General features: G+C 39.4%; 1 protein-coding gene across 3 annotated transcripts in view; it reads left to right on the top strand.

The window, feature by feature from the left end:
• Positions 1 to 24,052, top strand: part of afg1lb (AFG1 like ATPase b) — a 33,866-nt gene extending 9,814 nt beyond the window's left edge. For 2 of the 3 annotated variants that reach the window (XM_026918058.3, XM_034302092.2), the window contains exons 6-13: positions 1,690 to 1,789; positions 8,554 to 8,612; positions 15,990 to 16,072; positions 16,457 to 16,527; positions 16,800 to 16,900; positions 18,604 to 18,744; positions 20,304 to 20,417; positions 22,333 to 24,052. In XM_026918058.3, the coding sequence (XP_026773859.3) occupies positions 1,690 to 1,789; positions 8,554 to 8,612; positions 15,990 to 16,072; positions 16,457 to 16,527; positions 16,800 to 16,900; positions 18,604 to 18,744; positions 20,304 to 20,417; positions 22,333 to 22,461 (798 nt within the window). In that variant the 3' untranslated portion in view covers positions 22,462 to 24,052. The remainder of the gene's footprint in view (positions 1 to 1,689; positions 1,790 to 8,553; positions 8,613 to 15,989; positions 16,073 to 16,456; positions 16,528 to 16,799; positions 16,901 to 18,603; positions 18,745 to 20,303; positions 20,418 to 22,332) is intronic. The other variant, XM_026918059.3, reaches the window with a different exon arrangement.
• Positions 24,053 to 24,591: the final 539 nt, after the last annotated feature.

A 24,591-nucleotide genomic window follows, 5' to 3' on the forward strand; every position in this document is an offset into this window, starting at 1 on the left:
ATTTGTGCCGTTGTTTTTGAGGTCGTCCTCGACAACGCCGCGGCTTTCTTCTGCTAAAACGGGCAATCAATACCCCCTGACTGTGTGTGTGTGTGTGTGTGTGTGTGTGTGTGTGTTGTGTGTGCGTTTGTGCCATGTTGCCTGTGTGACAAACAAAAAAACAAATACAGGATGGATGAAAAGGTCATAATTAAATGACTCTTTTGAAATAGGCCATAGAAAGAAAAGGCAGTTAAAGGACATGTGATCCAATTTAAGCAGCAGCACCTCAGCTTTGTAGCACGCCCCCTCACATACACACACACACACACACACACACACACACACACACTTGCTCAAAAAGTACAGATGCTAATGGGGTTATACTGAGGGCCTAAGGTTTAATATGCAAAAGAAGAGAGCACTTCAGCGTAAGAAAAACAACATATGCTGGGGGTATGGCTGTCTTAAGTGTCCCCTTTTACAAATAATGGCCGTCAGTGTGTGAGGGCAGTGTGCTACATGACAAAAACATGTCGCGTCCCCAGTCCTCCCTGGAAAATTGTCAAACACTCATAAAATGTACAGTAGGCCGCAGAACAGAAACCTGAAGAATCTGTTATTTCACTGAAGGACATCATCCAACTTAAAATGCACTCACTGTAGACTACACTCAGGGACACACACACACACACACACACACAGAAATATTGCTCATATTGACAGGATATTAAACACAAAAGATTGCAGGAATGGAAAGACGGAAGATAGCTGGAAAAGAGGGATGAAGAGCGAGCGGGAGAGATGGAATATGAAAGGAAGAGGATCTCATTGTAGGTTATTGACTAAAGGGCTCCTTTTGTTCCCAGAGGGTCAGCAGCTCCTGTGTTTTTGCAGATGTGTGTGAGGCGACAGCTCGCTGCTGTGAAAAAGGCAACGTTTAAATGATAATAATGACAATGACGATGATGAGAATGATAATGAAAGAACCACTCGTACCCCCGCGCTGCCGAGATTCAGGGACGGCCATGCCAGGCCCTTAAGAACACAATGGGAACGCATCTGTGTGCGTTTGTGTGTACAAACGTGTGTATGTGTGGCCATCTGGCTGCCATTGTGCCACTGATTTTGCCTCATATTGCTCTGTTTATTTATTTATTTATTTATTTATTTATGCATTCATTTATTTATCATTTCATTCTGTGGCTTTGTCCGGCTGTGCTGACTTGATTAGCTCATCTGAGCCACCTCGAGACACTTGTCCTCATCACCGACAGAAAGCTGCAGCTCTGCGTGGCCATTTTGCCGTCAGGTGGAGAGGCTTTGTGTTTGTGTGTGGTGGTCAATGGACCTTGGCCAAGGCTCGCAATCTGAAATGTAACAACACCTGGTATTCATGTGTTCACGTGTACATACACAATCACAATTGTGGTAATTAGCTCAAGGCAATGGAGCGGTCTTTTGCTCATCCTCAGCTCTTCCACCTGGAACTGCTCCCATAGTCTCAGACTTGCCCTCCATCAGAGAAACACAAAACCCTGAAAATTTGCTGCATTGGCTTTGGGCCAGAGGTCAAGGAAGCTCATTTCTAGCTCAGTGAATTCAGGGGATTTATTTAATTAAACACCAGTATAAAGAAATATTCAACTGCGTTTGGTTTCCAGTGAGATGAATTTGTTTTATTGCGGCTTCTTTCTCTTGTTCGATTAGGTGACTGACGTTGCCAGTGCCATGATTCTGAAACAGCTGTTTGAGGGCTTGTTTACATGTGGAGTGGTGCTGGTGGCCACCTCCAACCGACCTCCAGAAGGTAAGAAGTTTCTCTTCATGTCCGTGTGGATTTCTTCCAGGTTCACCCATTTCCACCCATCTCCCAAAAAACATGCCAGTACGTGGACGTTCTACTCTAAACTGGCCCTATGGGTTATATAGTAAATGTGTGTGAGACACCTGGCAACCCTCCCCATGCTGTTCTTTGGCGCTCCACGTAAACATAAAAAACTTGCTCTTGCGTGACTTTTCTTGTTCCTCTATACACACGTAGTCTGAAGCGTTCTTCCTAGGTACGCTACACTGTGTATTCTAGCTTGTAGCAACAAGCCCTTTTAATTTTAGTTTATGGAGTCAGATTATCAGTAAACATCATTAACAGTTATTTCCAGTCCACTAATCTGATTGGACAAGTGGCGTTCCATCAGTTCTGATATTTAGTATAAGAGCACCGGGACATTTCACTGCGTTCATCTGTGTTTACTGCATAAAATTACACTTCTAGCAATAGTTCGTTACACTGAAACCGTTACTACACTTACTAACCCTGTGCGTTGGCATGGCAACACGCAACACTTTATCCAGCTGTAGCGTCTTCGGGAACTATTATCATCAACAGAGCAAAAATAAACAAAATATTTGGCCGTATTGTGTCTGAAATATCAGTTACTTGATATTAATGTCTTAATAACAGAGCTGTTGTATAAAAGCAATATCATACACGCAATTGTGCTGTTGTACTGAATATCAGCACACCTGTGATTACCTGTAGCCGAATCACCACCACGCTGATATTCAGTATAACAGCACTTAATCTGTCTAGCACATTTAAAGACAGTGATGCACAATAAACCTATATGAAATTAAAACCTAAATAAAGCCTAATAAATAAGTTAATGTGGACCTAATACGCATAAATACTCCTGAGTATTAAGTTTACACAGAAATAAGTTACATAAACTTGTTATTACTAGAACATCTACGAGTAAACTAGTATACTTTGTAACTAATGTCCTTCTCTTAAAGTATAGTTATATATACTGGTATAACAAAGATAAATTGTAAGTATATTTGATGCCATAGTAGGGGGTTTGCACGACTACAAAGTTTTACTAGTCGACCACTAATCACTCTTTACAAACGTGGTGAGCAGAAAAGCATCTCAGCATGCACAAAACCTCGAACCTTGAGGTCGATGGGCTACAAAAGCAGAAAATCACATTGGGTTCCACTCCTGTCAGTCAAGAACAGGAATCTAAAGCTATCATGGGCACAGACTCGCCCAAACTGGACAGTTTAGTGACCATGCTGTGTTTCATTCAGCTGCAGAATGGTTTATAATTTTGTGCATATCATAACCTTTCATTGACACTGAGTGTACTATATTAGTGTACTTTATAATAAACTTGAAAGACATTACATTTTTACAGAAACACTATATCAACATATCATATATTTTCCTTATCCGTGGTAGGATCTGCAGAGCTATATACCGAGAATATTAAAAAGTCTACACACCCCTGTTAAAATGGCATGTATTTGTGATGAAAAAAAATGAAACCAAGATAAAACTTCTTCCACCCTCAATCTGAAATTACAACGGATAAAAATTAAGTGAAAAACAATCCGAAACATTTTGGGGGAAAATAAAAAACTTACAATAACCTGGTTGCGTAAGTGTGCACACCCCTAAACTAGCACTTTGCTGAAGCACCTTTTGAGTTTATTACACCGCTCAGTCTTTTTGGCTAAGAGTTTATCAGCGTGGCACATCTTGACTTACGATATTTTCTCACTCTTTCTTGCAAAAACATTCTCGTGTGTTCTCCTGCGCACAGCCCGCTTCGGGTCACGCCACAGATCTTTAGTTGGATTCAGGTCTGGGCTCTGGCTCGGCCATTCAGAAACATTGATCTTCTTTTGGTGAAGCCGTTCCTTTGTTGATTTGAATGTATGCATTGGAAATTCCTTTTCATCTTCAGCATAGTAACAGACACCTGAAGGTTTTGCACTAAAATCAGCTGGTATTTGTCACTATTCATGATTCCCTCCAGCTTGATAAAACCTGCAGTTCTAAAACCCTAAAGCATGATGCTGCCACCACCATGCTTCACCATGGGGATGGTGTTCTTTGGGTGATGTGCTTTTTTCGTGCCAAACATACCTTTTGGAATTATGGAATTATATACCTTTTGGAATCGGATTCATCGGATCCTAACACATTTTTCCACATGGTTTCGAGTGATTTAATTGACCCTGGATGCTTTTTTGTGAGAAAGGGCTTCCGTCTAGCCGCCCTACCTCACAGCCCAGACGTGTGAAGAATATGAGAGATTGTTGGCACATGCAGAGAGTAATCAGTACTTGTCAGATATTCCTGTAGCTCTTTTAATGTTGCCGTAGGTCTTTTGGCAGCCTCCCTGGTAAGTTTTTGTCTTGTCTTTTTATAAATTTTGGAGGGACATCCTGTTCTTGGTGATGTCACTGCGGTGCTCAATTTTCTCCCCTTGTTGATGATGGCTTTCACGGTGTTCCATGGTGCATCTAATGTTTCAGAAAATTTGTTGTACCCCTCTCCTGATCAATTCCTTTCGACGGCGAGACCCTGTACAGGCTTTGTAAGCCCATTGCGGACCATGGCTTCAGAAGTGAGATGAAACCAAGAAGATGTCAAGAAAATCCTACAGAAACAGCTGGTCTTTATTTGGGGTTCATCAGAATAATTTCATTGATGACAGCTGTATGAAAAATACTTTTGAACATGAGATTGAATGTAATCGGTTCATTCTAAACACAGCCACATCCCCAGTTATAAAAGGGTGTACACTCTTATGCAACCAGGTTATTGTAAGTTTTTTTTTTTTATTATTATTATTATTATTTTTTCCTAAAATATTTCGGACTGTTTTTCACTTAATTTTTATACGCTGCAATTTCACATTGAGGTTGGAAAAAGTTCTGACATGCTTTATCTTGCTTTCATTTTTTTCCATCACAATAACCTGCCATTTTAACACGGGGTGTGTAGACTTTTTAATATCCTCTGTATATTGCTATAAATAACAAATATAAGAACACTGGTAGAAAGAAGCATTAATCTGTACACTTGGAAGCATATGGTATATGCGTGGGTGTGCTAATTGCTACTAAGTGAGGCATTCTGTTTCTCTGTTAATGGGTAAGCAACTTCTTCTCGTAGTGCTGAAGAAACTTGGAGAACACCGATTATAGGTCTCATGGAAATATCAAGCTGCGTACAAACCCCAAAGGTTTTGTTCATCAGTATTGAAGACTTGACGCCCTTTTATCCGCCTACATTCTACTCAGTAAATTTGTCAAATAAAAAAAAAACAACAAGTTGATGTCAGACATTTCCGATCTACGTGCAGGGTATTGTGTTGCAGAATGCAGACACGAAACATGACATTTAAGCTATGTTGTACTGAATATACTGTGTACACAAAAGTGTATTTCTCATACTGACCTTGTCACCTGCACGGCTCACATGACCTCACTACTTTTTCACTTTGCATTGTCTCGGCGCAATTGTCTACAATGGGTCGCCCTCTCTCTCTCTCTCCACTGCTGCGTTTTTGTTGGCTGAACAAAGTCAAACATGTTCCTAAAGCTCCACGGCCTTCTCGTGTTCTTAATCCAATACCAAACACTCTCGTATGTCAGCATCTCCTTACCTTTCAGCACCTTTTGTTCTGCTCATCTAGCCTTTTCACCCCAACTTAGTTCACCTTGCATGAAGTTGCTGTGTCATAATTCTTCCCCTCAATCATTATCCTCTTTCCAATTGATTCACCACATTGTCATGTAAGAAAAGGAGATTTTTCAGGAGGTTAAACTGATATGAAGGGCTCTTACTTGCTCCTTTACGATTTCCGTTGAATGATGTGTGAATTCTTTCTAAGCTTTATATTTCTGTCAGATGTGCTTTATATTTATGTCAGTCTTTTATCGAGCAACAGCTGTGCACTTTTTACACCTTCTCAGTGTGACAGGTGGAGAGAAAAACACATATAGAGAGGCAAGGTCGCTTTGAGGTTTCACACAATTTGTACATCGCATTCAATTATCATTTACACCTGAACGCTCGGTACAGAACCTCAACGCCGTCACTATCAAAGTCTCTTTGCTTCCATGGCGCTTGTCATAAAACGCACAAGACCATCGGAAAACCGCTGGCAGTTTTATCTCTTTAATCTCTTTCTACACCTTTTCCTCGCTCTTTTCCCTGCTTGTTGATTGAACACTCGCGGTTTTGTAATGGCTGTGATGTTACATTAACGTAGAGAGCTTTAGCGAGCGATAAGGAGAGCGATTGAGTCAGTCATCCTGTCATCTTTCCCCCTCTCTTGCTTTCTCAGAGTGCTACTAAATGTCGTGTTGCATGAAGTGGCCTTGCACATGGAGTGTGCACCACAGCAAGCGCTTACATAAAGAGACACTCTTGTAACATTAACCAGCCACTGAGTACAAAGCACACGCTAAAACGTAATAGCCAGCTTATTTAATTTTAATTAGGGCGACTAATGGAAGGGCTTACATGAAAGACGGGAACGAGACGATGGAAAGGCATGGCGGTGAAAAGCCGCCAAAGAGGCTCGAGCGTTTGAACTTGGAGATGCTCTCTTTCACACTTCCTTCAGGAGCAATCGCTTCACCTTTTCTTTGGGGCCTCTCAGAAGAAGTGAGGGGGTGGAGAAGCAAAAGACGGGGTGTTGTTGCTCAGACACTCGCATATGTGACTCATCAAACATCCTTAATGTAATTTTAAAAACCCTTTCAGCTGTTGGGCAACTCGCCCAAATAGTTCCTCTCCACTGGGATGGCCGTCTTGTTATAGTTTTGACAGTTGCTCCAGTTTTCACGGGTTTCAACAAGGTTTCGGCTTAAATTGACCTAAGAATGAAGGAGGTTGACTTCTTGCAAGTTAATTCTACAAAAACCATTGAGGTGATATGCAGTATTGTGCAATAGGCTTGATGGTGCATGGGAGGCCGATGCCAGGGGAAAGCCTCCGCCCAAGCTTCAGTTTGAAGCTCCACCACATTTGCTAGTTCAGTGAATGACCAAAGCAAACATCAAAACATACAAATGCAAGAGGAAAAAAAAGTGGGGGGGGAAGAAAAGAATTAAAAAGCTCCGGCAACAACAACAACTTGCAAAGTGTACTGTCAATGGAAACGCCTTTAAAATAATGAAATTAAAAGCTTAATTTTATTTGTTTTAAGAATAGACATTGTCGCAGTGCAGCTTTATGGAATTCCGGGTATAGCTTTCGATCCCTAATGAGCAAGTCTGAGGTGAGAGATAACATGAAGAACAAAGCTTGAGAAGAACCAAAGTCAAAATGGAGCCCATCCTCTTCTGGGTGCCACCAGATAGTGCGATTATAAATCATTACTCTTATACAACTGCATACTATGGAGTCAAAAATACAAAAATAACGAAATGATGCTCAGTTTGAGCAGATTGCGAATAAAAGTCCTGGGATGAGCACAGGAAGGTCTTTATGATTACTGCAGAAGTCCTCAGGTACAAGTCTACAGTATCCATGTGAGAGTATTCACTGAAAACAAAGTGTTCACTACAACCGTCCATGCTTCGGAGTCCAAGAGAGCACACTTGGCCATGTTCTCTGGGTTGGACTGGATGGCATTCTCTCTTTCCCCTGTCAATCACAGCAACGCCAGCCAATCGTAGGTGTCTGAGCTCGTGGATGCGGAAGAGGGTAGATAGTGCTTTCCTCAGAGGTTGTTCAGCTGCATTGTGATGTAGCATGATGCTGTTGGCTGGCTTTAGTGTCACACATGAGTACAGAAAACATAAAATAAACATCAAGAAATTTTTTTAGCCTATAATTAATGTGCTAGTGTTCACCCTACACCATTGGTAGTCAAGAATTGGCAAAATTGACCAAATTGGGAGAAATTGGGGTAAAAGTCCAGAAGAATGGAAAGTTAAACTTTTAAAAAAATTACTATACTCTATAATAAAACTAACTGAAATCGGTATCCAGTGTGATCCTTTGCCTTTACAGCATCTTCGCATCTATTCTCCATGTAGTTTTATAATGAAATCAGCCTTAACGTTTTTATCTGAAATGCGGCTTATTACTTAATGCCATACATTTCTCTATAATATTTATGTTTTGAAAAATGACTTTTCAAGCTATAGAATGGGGTTTTCTCTCTTTTTTTTTCTTTTCTTATTTTAAGTTAGTAACTGAGGTACTGGAAGTCAGTGCTGTACAAATTCCAAGAACGAAGTGTGGTTAAAAAAAAAATAAAAGCACATACTATAGGCAACTTTTCTAAAGCTGAGAGCTTTCAGGATTTGTTATCACTTTCTGTGTATCTCTAAACAAGTCACCAATAATAGTATCTCATCATCCTCTCTTTTACATTCTGGGGTGTGTGTGTGTGTGTGTGTGTGTGTGTTATCAGGGTTTATAATGCCTCTGGGGCTAATTGAAGTCTCTATTCAATGTGATGTTGGTCCATTGTCTGTGCTGAAAGAGAGAGACTTCTTCTCTTGAGCTCATTGTTAGGGAATGTAATGAATTTCATGTGCCGTTGTTCTCCTGTGCTGTACAGAGAAATCATTTTGTGCCTCTCCTCATCCCTTTTGTCCCTCCTCCCCTTTCCCGGCTTCACATCATCAATAGACACTTTATTTGCCAATCACTGGAGGAAAATGACATTATGAGGAGGCTAAAGAGTAGAGCTAATAATAACCAGCCTGACTCTCTCTCTCTCTCTCTCTCTCTCTCTCTCTCTGTGTTTATCTCAGAACTCTACAAAAACGGTCTTCAGAGGGCTGCTTTTGTGCCTTTCATTGATGTGCTCAAGGTAAAGACAAAGTTAATTTATTTATCCTTTTATACTCCTTTTGTCCCTCGCTCTTAATGTTGCCAAAGCTATTGGTCCAGTTTTTGATGTATTTTATACTTGGTGTAAAACACCACCCCAGTGCAAGCACGCAAAAACACACAACACAGAAAAAGGCACCTTTGATCATACCTGGAGGGGGAGAGAGAGAGAGAGAGAGAGATATGGATGCAATTAGACTCGGTGAGAATGAGATTGAGAGAAAGCTGTTTAATGATGAGTGTGGGTTGGCTGGAATGAAGCCGCCTGCTTGCATTTCAAAGTGAGGCCTATCACAGACGGCACGGACGCTCTGATCTGCTTTTGTAATTTAATAGCGTCATTGTAAGCAGGTATTGGCATTATCCTGTGCGCTATCTGAGTAATTACCACAGTTCTGCCACAGGCTGTCATAAATAATCAGAGCTTTATTTCCAGGCATTTTGCAGCAGCCCACATTCTTGCACATTTGACAAACATTAATGGATACTCTCAAGGAAGCATCAGATAGATGATACTTTATACAAACGTCACACGCCGTCGCCATTAACTGATAACTTATAACAGCAGCATTAGAAAACTCGATCTTGAACCATCCTTTTATATAAATCCTTATTTCTATGACATGTTTTATGCCGCTATTGGATAATCAGATTGATCCAGGTTCCGTACGTGAACCCGTGCGCTGTGCTGAAATTAAATTACTACACTAAATTATATATATATATATATAAAGTCTATACAAATGTTTACACAGTCTCCGAGAACTGTTTTACATGATCACTTTGAGGATCTAATACAATTTTCTCAAACACGATTACACCATTCTTTACTAGTATAAGTAAAAACCAAGGTTCTCTAACAGCTGACAGCAGCAGCAATGATAAACGTCTAAGTCAAGAAGAGATCTTTAACCGTTTCATGCATAGCGTCCTCGCTGAGGGACAGTCAGTTTAGGGCAGTTTACAGGAAAATTTGTGTATCACCTCCAAATCACTTAAGAACATCATTATCCTATTTCTGTTGCTCTCTAAGCTATTTGCCGTTCTCAGTGTAGAATGTTTCTGGAATATCTTTACAAACTTTGTGCACAAAATCCCAAATTAAATGAATTAATCTAAAGTAATTTTTGGACCCAATTATTTTATTTATTTATTCTTTTTAAATTGAATATAATTTTTTTTTACCTCTTAAATCCGCTGCATTATGCAACAGTCCTAAAATGTCCCCAAAAAAAAGTCCATTTTCTATCATTTTGATCAACATTATTAAATATTTTAGATCTAAAGATTAACTTTTTTTTATATACGCATTGGAAGATTGTTTTTACATTTCAGGTAGAATGTTTTATTTATTTATTTATTTTAACTTTTTTTATTCCTACACGTGAACAATTAGTTTAGTTTTTTAAAGTGATTTTTTTTTTTTTTTTTAGAGAAAGTAAAAATTCATATGACGTGCAGTTTTAAGAATCTGGATATGTTTTTAATTCATTTACGCATGAAAGGGTGAAGAGTGTGTTGGTCGACTGATTGATCGGCCCGGATGATTTATTAGGCAGATAGGAGGCATTTTTAAGATAATCAGCATCGGGTGATCGAGACTGAATTTAACTGGAAATTTATCTGCATTTAATCTAATTTAATGAATTTATTGTTACTGGTTTTGCATGAAATGTGCATTGGCTCGTCACATGCTCTCATGTGTGTGTGCTGCCTGAATGGCCGACCATAATCATTAGATTTATGATGTGTGTGTGAGATATTGGTCGACTACTAGTTATGGAGTCTACATGTTTTTAACATTTGAATGAATCATATGGAATTACAACAGTTTAAAAAAAAAAAGAAAGAAAGAAACAAGCAAATGATTATCAGGATATTCATAATAGGATTAACCAAGTAACAGTTTGTCATTTTCTTTAATTAAATAAAAATAGTTCTTTGCTGTGTACTTTTTGGTCCCTACTGGAAACGATTTTGAAAACACAGAATTACAGGAGAGTTTTTTTTTTTTTTTTTTTTTTTTAAACTGCTGGAACGACCAGTAAGAGGGCAGGTCACGGACTTTCCTCACAGGCCAGAAACCATGCCTTAAACACGTTTTCAGTCAGTCTGCCACAAATCTGAGTGGACATGAGATGATTCTTCCCAGGCTTGGCCAATTCTGACACACGCTAAACCCAGATGGTCTCACAAAGGAGCAGAGGAGTATGGGAGGCGAGGAGACTGGAGGCTATTCAGATTCCTTATCAGGCAGAATTAACAAGGGGCACAGCGCAGAGTGACTTTAGGGACCCTAATAGGGAACGAATGACCTGAAAGAGACATGGCCACTGTGTTGGGCCAGTGACCCTGAAGCCCAGGGAGTCCAAGAGGACTCGTTAGCTGAGGGAAATCTTTCCTGATCCTCAATATACAAAAAATTTCTTTCACATATTGACATTGCACATATATACAGATAGAAAAAATATTTCAATACATAGATTTTCATTTTCAAAAACTAAGGTAACGTTTCACTCCATAATTACTGAAGGATGCAATTAAAAACTGAACATTTTTTCCAGCTACTTGACAAATTCTAATATGAAGTATTATATTTTTGTTTTTTTTTTTGTTGTTTTTTTTGTCCCCCAGCTTTCTTGCAGCCTTTCTTCTTCTTTTTTTTTAAAACTGTTGTTGCATTGCGTCTGATTCACTGCTGATCTTTTTACATTTTTAAAGCATTGCTCAGTCTGAGGTCAAACCGCTGTTGGAGTTGTGTTTGAAATAATGTGGCATTGCCGCATCGCTCTCCCATTTTTTTCCCCCTCATTCAGATCTCCAGGGTCAAACCTTTCTTTTTTTTTTTTTATGCTCCAAACTCTAACAGCAGTTTTTCGCTGACTTTTTTTCCTCTCTCTCGGTCACTTGTTCAGGCAGCAGCATTACAAAATTACAGAAATATGATCACCTTAATTCAGCTTAAGTGTCTCCTTTCTGTTTTTTTTTCCTGTTCTGTCTCCTTTTTCCTCCTCCTCCATGCTTTTGTTAGGATTAATTGGTATGTACAGTAAACCGGGTATTTAAAAAAATTAATCGAAGAGAATTAAATGGATGTGGAAGACGTCTGTGTGTGTGTGTGTGTGTGTGTGTGTGTGCACGCCTGGTGAAGGACTCTGTGTCGAGTCACAAGTATGATGATAGAGTGACATGGGTAGAGAAGCGCTCTTCAGAAAGTAGAATTGATGTTGAATGACTGTTATTGTCCCTCTGGCCTTTGGTAGGCCAACAATAACTCCTTATTTTTCATATTTTATTTATTTTTTCAATTTCTTTGCCCTTTTATTCTGTCCTCTTTTTTTTTTCCTTCCTCATGAACCGAACGAACAAACCTACATGGTAAAGTTCAGCGCTTTCAGTGAAAGCGACTCAGCCTTGGTAGTGTTTAAGGGCCGCAAGTGAATACGGCGAGAGCGAGCTTTTCTGTTGTGAGAAATCATGGCTAATTAGCGAAGGCGGTTAGCAAGAGCAGGCCACCTCAGAGAGAGATCTAATCCAATAAAGCGTCCAGGGTGAAGGGTGAGAGAGAGAGCGAGAGAGAGAGAGAGAAGGGGATCACTAGGAGGAGCTGTCTCTTTCTTTTAACCATCTATGACCATCATTTCTCGTTCACCTTTTACTTTCGGTCAGTGTCTGTGCTCGCCTTAAGCATGTATGGAGAGGCCCAGGAGAGTGTGAATGTAGCGCTCAGATGTCGTGTGTGTGTGTGTGTGTGTGTGTGTGTGTGTGTGTGTCAGGGGTGGTCCAGGCTTTTTTTCAAGGCTGTGCAGATGTTCTAAAGGTTATGTTTCCTCTAAGAGCTCTGGACGGGGCAGTGAGAGGTTGTGAGAACGTTGTGAGAATGTTCAGAGTAGCCAACAAAAGCCGGTGCATGTAAAGGGAATAGATAATTAGTCGTAATTAGTGTGTTCACATCTTGAACCACCCCCCATCTCTCAATCTCTCTATCTCTCTCTCTCTCACACACACATACACACACACTAGTCACTTAATCTCTGAATACGCTTGCCCAAGACACACACACACACACACACACACATGAAATCACACACCAGAGTGGTGAAAACACTTTGATGTAAGAGGAGTCGTCCCAGACTCAAAAGCATAAAGGCACTGTTTTAAGCTGTCTCTCGTTCTCTTTCTATCCCTCCCTCTGTTCCACCCCCCTTTTTCTTTCCTCTTTCCACAGTGGCTGTAAGACACACACAAATGAATGGACAACAACCTTTCCTCCCCGACCCACACACACACACACACACACACACACACACACTCCCCCACACCCCCTTCTCTTTTTCAGTCTTCCCACCCTGCGTTCTTTGAGCCCGGCTCAGTCAATTCTCTACCCTGCGAAAGGGGGGAGGCAAGAAAAAGCATCAAATGTTTTCGGCCGTCAGTAATGAGGTAGTGGACCTCATCAGGGCCCAATCGCCAGCTATCTTTGGCTTTTGTTCCGTCTCAATGGTAAGGCTCGCTTTGAAAAACTGAAAGGCAACTTTTTTTTTTTTTTTTTTTTTAGAGTGAGAGAGACGGAGACAGAGAGAGAGAAACACACATAACCCTGATTTTTTTTTTTCTCCTTTTCATTTCCATTCTAAACTCTTGGACATCCAGTGTTGGCTGAACAGGAGGGACATGTGTGTCCAGCTTCATATAAAGCGAACTTTTTTTTTTTTTTTTTTTTAACATCTTTATGAAAGTATGTTTGTGTTTCCTTTATTACTGACATTTACAGTTAAAAACAGCTTTACAGTTTCCTTTCGGATGAATATAGTATTAAGAGTTTCAGTGTGTGTGTGATTGTGTGGCACATTAGTGGGGTTTGAATCTTACTGTAAATAGTCTGGTATTAATTTCCATCATTGACTTATGAAACCAATTCTTGCTAACAATATTGTTCACAAAGTCCCGCTAAAAGCGCCTTCAAAAGTTAGTCGACATAGCAAGATTTGTTATGGATTACTGCATTATTTGTCCAATAAATTGGAGTAAAAATAAATTCAAACATGGTTTCTTTTAATACGTGTTTGAGCTGTGTAGTACTGACCAATCCGGGGCTCTTGTATAGTTATATCCCGATATTGTATGACCATCATTAAGCTAATAATCGTGCCATTCGAGTGGGGATCATAATGGATCATAATAGCATCCATTCATAATGTGAGTGTTTTACATGTTTCACATCACTCCTTCATAAATTAAGCTGCATAAAAGAAAAAAGAAATGAATTGTACGCCTGAACTAAATATTGAACTGTCTAACCTTATGATTTCAATTCATAAGGCGGAATCTGCTACAATATGAGTCAATTTCAGTTCAAAAAGCAATGAACTGATATGTGAATCTGATACAATACGACACAATATGATTTGATTTAGTGGCTTCCAGTCCATATTTGACCAACGTTGTACAGAATCTGGGACAGGCCTGTCGTTACCTCATTATGGCGTATCAGTTACTTTTTACACATCTGTTGTCTGTCGCATTTAGATAATAATCTATTTATGATTGTAGCCTCGACTCATTTCAGTCTTTGCCTTTTAAATCAATGGATCGATCCAAATGATCTAATCTTCACATCACCAAGTCGAGGTTGAGAAGCACGTTGGCTGGATTTCTCAACACGCTCACTGTTTTGAAGTGGAGGGATTTCTAGTACTTTTTACCTGCTGTTTTTTTTGTGTGTGTTGTAAGAAAAGAAATGCATCCAGTGTGAACCTCTAACCAAAATATGATATCAGATTAGTGTTGAAATGATTAGAGTTTAAATGAAGGATTGAGTATTATAGATGTGAACCATTTACCACATGTAATACTGAAAAGGTGTCAAACTTTTAATAGCTTGTGTAACTCGAAGAGCTAGCATTAATACTGTGTGTGTGTGTGTGTGCGCGTGTGTGTGTGTGTGGTGCAGCATCCTGTGGGTGGAGGATGACAATGAAGGCTTGAAGACGAAAAACTTTGAGGAGTTATAAATCTCTAATGAACCCATCACAGGCCATAATCATGCAATGATCCACAAGCAGGCACGTCTCATTATATATATAACCGCTGTCTGATTGTGTTTCTCCACTCCTCCCTTCTCACTCACTCTCTCCTTCTCTCCTCGAAAACTGAGGGATGTCTTGGTAACCCACAAGCTGTCAAGATACACTCATGAGGAAAAACTTTCTTTTTTTTTCTTTTAAATAAATGGGAGATGAGGTGTGAGAGTTAGGAGAGAGAGAGAGAGAGAGACAGAGAGACAGAGAGAGAGAGAGAGAGCAACCTGATTTGGCGGTTGTCGTCACCATGGTGGCTGTTTACCCGGCGACTCAGTGATGAGGTCATGTGGGGCTGATGAAGCGACACACTCCCTTTTGTGTTGCGCCGCTCGCGGTTTGTCAGCCTGTCATTACACCCGATTCAGCCAATTGGCTCGGACGCGGAACTCTGAGCTCAAGAGAGAAAAGTTGACAGCACCAGAGAATAGGAGAGGAGTGCAGTGATGAAGGGGGGAAAAATAGGAATATATCATTCGTGTGGTGATTGCTAATTATCCCTGGTTCAAGGAGGAGGGTGGCGGAAAATTCACTGATTTCATAATTCGCCGGATTTGAGGATTGCTTCAGGCAAAGGCCTCTTTGCGTTAATGCCACATATTATTACTCCTGTTAAAAATAATCACCCGTCCTTTTCATCAGCCCTGTTTTTTTTTTCTTCTTCAAAATCTCTGGCATTCTGTTTTTTTTGTTTTTTTTTTTAAAGACAGCCTAGATAACCTGTCTGGTTGGAGTGCCTAATAAACTATCACACACACGCTGGATTTACTGTTCAGATCCATTTTTTCATCAAGCTTTCAGAAGCTCTAAACACCTAAAGTATGGGCATGGATAGAAGTGTGAAGAGACAATCAATGAAAATATTCTCTAGTCATAGAAAGAAAGAGGTTTCGGTACACTATAGGTGGTGGGAAGGAAGTCCGATCTAAGAAAGTTTCCCCCGAACACTAACGTGCTGCTTATTAATACTGAAAAAAATCTTTTAAAAATGACTAAAATCTTCACATAAACCTCTCATACACTACTCAAGGGTCACGTTATGATTTAAAGCTTTTCCTACATCAAGACTTTGTCTCATATATCCTAAAAGACAAATCACTGCGTGTAGATGTGCATTAGCAGGTGTCTAATACATCACACTGTCACCACCTAGAGGTGAGTTATATATTGCGTTTGAACCTGAGGACGCTCAGCATGAGCATTGCAGTGAAATATTATCGAATGACGTTTATCTGAATGCTGTTTACGCATTTTAATTATTTGCATTTGCCTTATAGGAGCATTGCTGCATTGTCAGATTGGACACCGGACTAGATTACCGCAAGAGGGAGATGGAACCGGCGGGAAAACTTTATTACACGTAAGAGTACTCTGTCTTTTCGTGAAGATAGCGAGATAGAGTGAGAAGTCCTCCATAAAGAAAGATTCAGGAAATAAAAATGAACAACAACAACAACATCCTGCCTTTCGGTAACTCGATACAACCCTGTGCTCTTCAGTAGCTGCCCTTTCAGTGTATGCTAATGTGTGTGTGTGTGTGTGTGTGTGTGTCGGTAGGTACCTGATTGCCACTCGCTTCCATTCACGCTCACACTGTTTGTTTTGAGCCCAACATCCCGCGCTATTGAGGCTCCCTGAAAAAAGCTAAACACAGCCGCACACCACTCTGTGTTTGATGTGTGCGCACTTCAGACCTGGTTAATTTCATATTCTGTTCTTTCTCTTTCACTCCCGCTCTCCGCAGATCGAGTGAACTCAATGCCGAGGTTGCCGTGAATACGCTGTTCCGTGAATTGGCTTCCAGACAAAACGATGGTACGCAAGTTAATTTCCTTTAGTTAAAATAAAAGAGAGGCAGGATATGGCTGGGACAGTTTTCACACACACACACACACACACACACACACACTGAGCTTTGGGATTCTATGTGTGTGTCATTTTGAAACTAGACTAAACACACAGAGCAATAACTTCTAATTTAGTGTTAGCTTTATGGTGATGCCAGGATTCCTGCTGTTGAATTGCATTGCAGTCGTTGTTGTTGTTGTTGTTGTTGTTGTTGTAGTTGTTGTTGTGTGTTTCTTCAGTAACCAGGCCGAGAGTGTTGAGCGTGCAAGGCAGAGAGGTGACGCTGAACCGGACCTGTGGGACCATCGCTGATTGCACCTTCCACGAGCTCTGTGAGCGCGTGAGTAAGGGGAAGTTCAAAAAGACAAAAGATCAGTTCTCAGGAGAAGCAGAAATATAACAACTAACCATTTAATCACCGTCACGACTTTTTATGATGTTCCTGAAATAAATACGTTGCATCATGTGATCTTAGTGAAAGACCCAGCTTGTCATCTTCTCAAAATGATGCATAAAAAAAAAAGAAGTCAAAAGATTTCACACGTGAACATTATTAAAAAAACCAAAAACCAGGAACGACTTCTTAGAAAACACTTCTTTTCTATTTCTGACGGATTTACTGTTTAAAACACGTTCCTCCCTTCATCTTTTCACCTCGTACCATACCTTAATATCTATATAATACAGTCATTTTATATTAAAGCTATTAGATCTCAGTGTTCAGCTTAAATGAGCTATTATTATTATTATTATTATTATTATTATTATTATGCTTTAAAGGTGCAATAGTCAATATTTTTCATTCCTTACTTTTACAAGTAATGTGGAAAATTTGGTAGAAATGATAATAACTAATAGTTTAAGCCACTGTCTCAGAACAAGTGTTTATTACGTAGCTGAAAAAACCCAGTTTGGAAACCTGACTTCCGGTCCGGAGTGTTTGTTTTTGTATTTGGATTGGCCTCCTGTCAGTCATTTTATAGCCACGCCCCCAACGCCCTTTCGCCTCCTCATCAATCATTATGAGGACGAGTTACATGTTTATAGAGCTGCAACTCGTCTTTCAAGCAGCTGAATGTCCGAGTTCGCATGTACGTGATGTCATGACGGTTCTTGCTAATGAACCACTGTAAGTTTGGGGGGCGGAGCTTTGTGTACATGGGTGGAAATGGGGGCGGGCTCAAAGAGTAAAAAAAAAAATCATTCAAATCTTATTCAACTCAACTCACTTAACCGTTAGAGACCTATTTTTCACAAATCTTACCTAATGCACCTTTAACTAAAAGTTTATACACCTTAATATACATCTCTCCTTGTTAGCTTAGTACAGTTCCTATGCAAGACCACTGTCTCTGAGTGTGTGTGTGTGTGTGTGTGTGTGTGCATGGGAGAGGAAATTGCAGAGACACACTCTTGTAACAGATTTACCAGTTGCCCAGCTGCATGTCGTAGCTTTTTTCTGTAAAAAGGGGAAAGGAGAGAATCAACATGCCATTCTCTAATGGAGAGCCGAGCGCTGTCTGTGTGTCCTTCGGCCTTTTTTGAGAGTGCTGTTCACTTCCATTCGCTCGCCGTGTGTGTGTTTTTGTCTGTCTGTGTGTGTGTGTGTGTGTGTGTGTGTGTGTGTGTGTGTATAAAGAGTCCTCAACTTCTTTATCTTCATGGACAGGCTAATGCAGTCGGGACAATGTCAGCATGATTTAATGTGCCTTCCATGCTGGATAACACACTCATAAACACGTACACAGGTTCCACTGCGCATAGAGGGGAAAAAAATGTAGAGGAAAATAACAAGATGGATGGTAAAAAAAAAAAAGGTTCAGAGCACTTGAAAAAGAGTATATTCTACATAGTCTTTGTCTCTCAAGGTTGAGAGGGAGCTCTCACACAAACGCAGATTAATTTTACTCGCTTAGAACTTCAATTAGAAGTGCTTTTTCCTGAAGTCTGTTAATAATTGTTTGTTAATTGTATGATAACACATTCAGTGCTCTGTATGTGTGTGTGTGTGTGTGTGTGTGTGTGTGTGTGTGTGTGTTTCAGCCATTAGGGGTAAGCGATTATCTGGAGATCGCTCGCCATTTCGATACAGTCATTATCCGTAACGTGCCTCGGCTGAAGGTTGCACTGAAGGACCAAGCCAGGCGCCTCATTACGCTTATCGACATCTTATATGACCAAAAGGTAAAACAGATAAGTGCACGAGAGTTCAGGGACGTTTAGTCTCGCTAGCGACAAGCTATGGCTTATTGCTATTTATAGCACTGTATTATCACAATATTATATTCAACTACCTGCATGTTTACGTGGGTTAAAAAAAAAAAACATTCCGGGGAATGACAACAAAACTAACAAGTAAATAACGCATCGTGTTTTAATCTCACATAATCTGGGATGCAGAAATGATTATAAAAGTAATGATATCACTTAATTCCTAATTACGATCGTAATTTCTGATAACGTTAACGTATTGAGTCACTGAATACGTCATACAATTGAGCTGTGCTCATGCTAGCTGGATATCCGGATTGGTCTAGTGATGGTTCGCGATCGTCATCGCATCACCTCCAAAAGAGTCGGCAAAATGGTTTCTTTTCCAGAGCAGAGAAAAGAAAGAGTAGAAAGGAAGAAAAAGGGAAAAAAAATCGAGGTTTGTTAAGGTTGGTGTTTATTTTTTTAGTAGTGCTGCTGTCTCTATGAAAGCTCGTTAGCTAAACATAGTTAGCGCACTAACTCTTGGTAGCTAGCTCACGTTACAAAGGCAGTTCCCTGTTTCTCAATCAGATCATATCAGCCAATGAAACATTAACTTTAGTCATATTTACCTTCTCGTAAAAATAAATGCTAGCGAGTTCAGGAATAGCTACAAGCTAGCTATGTCGTAACATTGAATGATTACTGAACATATCCCTTATGCAAGTTTATCTGTTTAATTTGCTGAATTTGCTTTAATGTGATGTTTCTATGTGATCTCTTATAAAAGAAAGGACTGAGTCATGTTGTACGCACTGGTTGAGCATGCATGTTTGTGCATGCATTAAAAAAATCCTGACACCTTCGCTAATTAAGGCTGGATCTGAAATGATTCCCTATTTCGCATAGTTTAACTCTTCAATTATTGGCACCCTTCATGAAGAGCACAAATGAATATGAATATTATGTGTATATGCAATAAAACACACAACATGTGCAACAAGTGATATTTTAAGCCTAGTAGTATTTTTTTTTTTTTTTTTACATAAAAAGTTTAAATTGTGTTACATTTTCTGTGTTTATTTGGATGTATATCTTGTAGGATGATCTTGTAGGATCTATGTATGGCCAGGTCTTAACCTCCTGGCAGAGGTAACCCAATTTGTAGTTGCAACTCGGTGTGTGTAACCTCATATTTATACCCCATATAATATTATTTATTTATTTGGAGGAAACGTGCTTATTTTTGAGTAAAGTTCTTAATAGAATGATTTTGTATTCATGGTGTGAATGAATAAAATTTTATATAAACATTTTTAATATTCTTTATTTAAAACTTTAATGGGTTTAATTCATGAGTGAGCTGACTAACATAACTAGCATATTGCAGGAGTAGGAGACTTTCTTCCAGTGTAAATATTCTGTATCTGAGAATTAGAAAATGTCTTCCACTGCTGTGTGTTTTATAATCTTTACTGTTGCTGTTCTGCTTCTCTAACCTGCTCTATTTGAATCCCATTTAGTCATCTCTAAAGAGCTGTGCTTTTCAGGTGAGGGTGGTGGTGTTAGCTGAAGCCCCTCTGTACCATCTCTTTGATGGAGGCTCTATGTCTGGAGAGGAAGAGCGGGATCGTCTGATGCTCGATGAGCTCGGCCTCACTAATGTAAGTGAGTGCTTTAACCACAAGGCCAGCAGCAGTTGGCTGTTTTTAAGCATTTCTTCATAAATAACCCCTTAAATTCCCTGGACTCGTTGACAGCCCCAGACTACATGAGATTCGTCACTCATACACACTCATGGGAAAAAGAAAATACACCCTCCTTCAGTTCTATGTTATTATTTATCGGCACCTAAATAACAATTGTACAGTCCTCACCAACTTCTATAAACAAACAGATAACCTCAGGTGACAACAAAAAAACACAGCAGATTTCAATATGTAGTCTTTTTTTTCCCAAAAAGTAATCCATCATTCAGAAACCAGATGGGAAAATAATAAGTACACCCTTCCTAATTCCTACTTCCACAATCATTAAGAGAGTAATTAAAAGCCAGGTGTTTACTAATGAAATGCGCAAGATTTGTTAATGATCAAGAAGTGTGACTACCTCTATAAAAGCAGAACTTTTGACAGTTTGGTGTTCTGGAGCACTCTGGTGTGTGTCTACATCATGCCAAGAAGAAAGGACATCAGCCATGACCTCAGAGAAGCAATGTTGCTGCTCATCAATCTGTGAAGGGTTATAAGGCCATCTCCAAACTATTTGAAAATCACCATTCTACAGTGAGAAGGATTGTTTACAAATGCAGAGCCTTCAGGACAGTTGCTAATCTTCCCAGGAGTGAACGTCCCAGCAAATTCATCCCAAGATCAGACAATTTAGTGCTCAGAGACATAAAGAAAAACCCAAGAGCTTCGTCTTGAGACCTACAGGCCTCATATTAAATGTTTATGTTCATGACGGCACAATCAGAAAAAGACTGAACAAGTATGACTTTCATGGAAGTGTGGATTAGAAAAAGCTACTTCTCTACAATATGAATATGGAGCATGATGTAGGTTTGCAAAACTGCAACTGAACAAACCACAAAAGTTCTGGAACAAAATCCTTTGGACTGGTGAGACCAAGTTGGACCAAGTCATCATGCACAGCGCCATGATTGGCAAAAACCGAACACAGTGTATCACCACAAACACCTCCTACCTACTGTGAAGCATGGTGGTGGAGGGGTGATGATTAGGGCTTTGGGTTTTGCAGCCACAGGAGCTGGGAAACTTGCAGTCATTGAGTCAAAAATGAACTCCACTTTATACCAGAATATTCTTGAGACAAATGGGAGGCCATCTATCCATCAGCTTAAGCTGGGCTGAAATTGGGTCATGGCAAAGGACAATGATCCCAAACACACCAGCAAATCAACATCTCAGTGGCTAAAGAAGAATAAAATCAAGGTGTTGGAATGGCCAAGTCAAAGTCCAGACCTCAACCCCATTGAGATGATGTGGAAGGATCTTAAGAGAGCTGCGTATAAACCAATGCCCTCAAACATCAATGAACTGAAGCAATGTTGTAAAGAAGAGTGGGCCAAAATTTCACCAAAACGATGTGAGAGACTGAAACTCCTACAGAAAACGTTTACTTCAAGTTATTGTTGCTAAAGGTGGTTCTACATGTTACTGAATTATAGGGTGTACTTATTTTTCCCACCGGGTTTCTGAATGTTGGTTTACTTTTTGGAAAAAAATGACTACATATTGAAATGTATTGTGTGTGTGTTTTTTTTTTTTTGTCATTTGTTTGTTTATAGACATTGGTAAGAACCATGCAATTGTTATTTAGGCCCTGATAAATATAAAAAATAAAAAAACAGAATTGCAGGAGGGTGTACTTTCTTTTTCACATGACTGTAACTACATAGCTAATTGTAGTAATGACTGATCGTGGAATTTTTTTTGTATTTCCAACCTTAAGAAATAAAGATCACAAAAAAGGACTATAATATTACTCTAAGTCTGTAGTTAGTGGTGTTTTTTTACACGCACAGTTACGATCATGCGTCGTTATGGATGTGTTTAGGAAGCATGGAAGCGTCTGACTCTGTTCACCGCTGAGGAGGAAGTTTTCGCCCTGCAGAGGACGCTGTCCCGACTCACAGAGATGCAGACGAAGCAGTACTGGATTCAAGTAGAACAAAGGCGAATGTGAACCACCGCCTGAAAAGGACTACGACTAAATCAGCAAAGTGTCAGCTGTAACAACAAACACCTCAAGAATACACCAGTATCTTTTACTTCGGTACCAAATTCCTTTACACGCTTAAAAATTAAGACACATAGCCACACAATCATTCCTGTTTTTTTTGTTAAGGCCATATTTAGTAAGAAATAGGAACATCTTGAAGAGATTAAAGTGTTTCAAGTGTATTACAGTAATTAAATTAGATTATACAGCAGTTAGTTCCGCACTGTTATAATCTAATTTAATTATTGTAACAGCACTGCGACGTTTTACTGTGTGTGTGTGTGTGTGTGTGTATCACTCCGCTCGTCTGTGTTCGCCACGTAAAATTCCACTAGTTCAAAACGGTTACTACAGTAATGTTAGCGACATCGTCAGTGGACATGTCACACAATGCGTTTCGGGAATATAACCTGTGACTTGATATATGAAAGCTCATCAGATGAAGATGAAGGTGTAAAGGAAGAAGGGAAGCTAATTTTAACGGAGGTGTACAAATCAGTATGAGCTAGCAGACGGCCTGTAAAGTGCTTCTTCAGGATCTAGAGAGCTTAACTGACCAAATTAGGGAGAAAGTTAAGTGTTAAATAATGCTAAATAAATAAATTAATTAAATCATAATAATAATAGAAAAAAGGTTTTCTGCAAAAGGAGAGTCTGTGAGACTTTGCTAGTTTCTCATAACGTGACAAGCTTTAAGAGAGAGAGAAAAAGAAAGGATATTAAGGGGATTATAAATGCTATAACGTAAGCGATAACAGGAACGAACATGTTTCACGGGACGTTCGTTGGAAAATAGCTGTGTTTAAGAGAAATGAAACACCACCCTGTCGTAATTTTCCTACAGCAGTATGCCCTTGAAGGTTTTACTCGTTTCTGAGTGAACGTTAGATATAAGGTGGTAGTATTCCAAGAATTACGTTTTCAAGAATTGAGCAATAATCTCCTTAAAGAACGAAGTGGATGTCATAAGTCATTAATAAAGTTAGAATTAAATCACCAGAATACAAAAAAGAAAATTGCTGATTGATGTTGTATCGCAAAGGAGCTCCTCTTAGACAAGTATTTAATACTGTATGTAGCACTCTTATATTAATATTAATATTAAAACTGCAGTATTAAAAGAGCAACTCCTGCATTGACACATTCACTGCCAGTTCAATGCAGCAAAGGACAGCAAGTGGGAAGGATTTGAACATTAGAGTATATAACATGAGTACATGCATGTACATGTGTATTTGCATGTGTATGATGTGGTGGGGATTAGAAATATTTAATTTATGCTTGTGGTATTAAAAACCAACAGAAAGTCCACAGCACCCCCTAATGGTGCTAAACTGTTTGGACTCAGCAGGAAAAAAAAAAAAAACATCTGGCAAGGGAAATATGTGGATTTCAAAAAAATATGCACAAAAAATATATTTAAAGCTGTTTTCTGTAAAAATTGATTTTCCTGTTGTAATGTGTATTTATTCATCTTTCTGTATTTACACTTATCCTTAATATACAATGTACTTTTTTTTTTATTATTAAAAACATGTATTATTTTTTTCATTTATTAATTTATTATTATTGTTGCTTGAAATTCCTAACACACATTATTGAGTCTTACGTTTACAATGTCGGCGTATGGTTACTGGATCCCAAAGCATATTCCTTTACTCCTTTAGCTAAGTCTAAATGGATAACTCAGCTAAAAGAGGTAACATGATTGTTTCCATAGCATTAATGCCTCCATTCCTCAAAAGTGTCATGAACTACAATGCAGAGTGCTCTGGTTTCTCGAAGACGTCTTGTATACATTGGTGTATACTTCCTTTAGATCATTTAGCTGTGAGCAAAACCTGCTTTCCATGAGCCCAATAGGACAGTTTCCTTCTGCATTGTTTCTGAACAATAGCAATGTAAACACAAAATACAGCTTCACTGCGCGCTTGTTATTTGAGCCTAGGGCTTTATGATTTTGGTGATAACAAACACTGCTTTACCACTATGGTTCCTGACCCTGGTCCCTGGAGTACTGTTTGAGAGTTTCCTTGCTCTCAGCACACCTGATTCAACTACTAACAACCCTTTCTCAGTTGAAGTGTTCATGGA

The sequence above is a fragment of the Pangasianodon hypophthalmus genome, chromosome 30 (assembly GCF_027358585.1).
Source record: "Pangasianodon hypophthalmus isolate fPanHyp1 chromosome 30, fPanHyp1.pri, whole genome shotgun sequence".
Classification (NCBI taxonomy): domain Eukaryota; kingdom Metazoa; phylum Chordata; class Actinopteri; order Siluriformes; family Pangasiidae; genus Pangasianodon; species Pangasianodon hypophthalmus.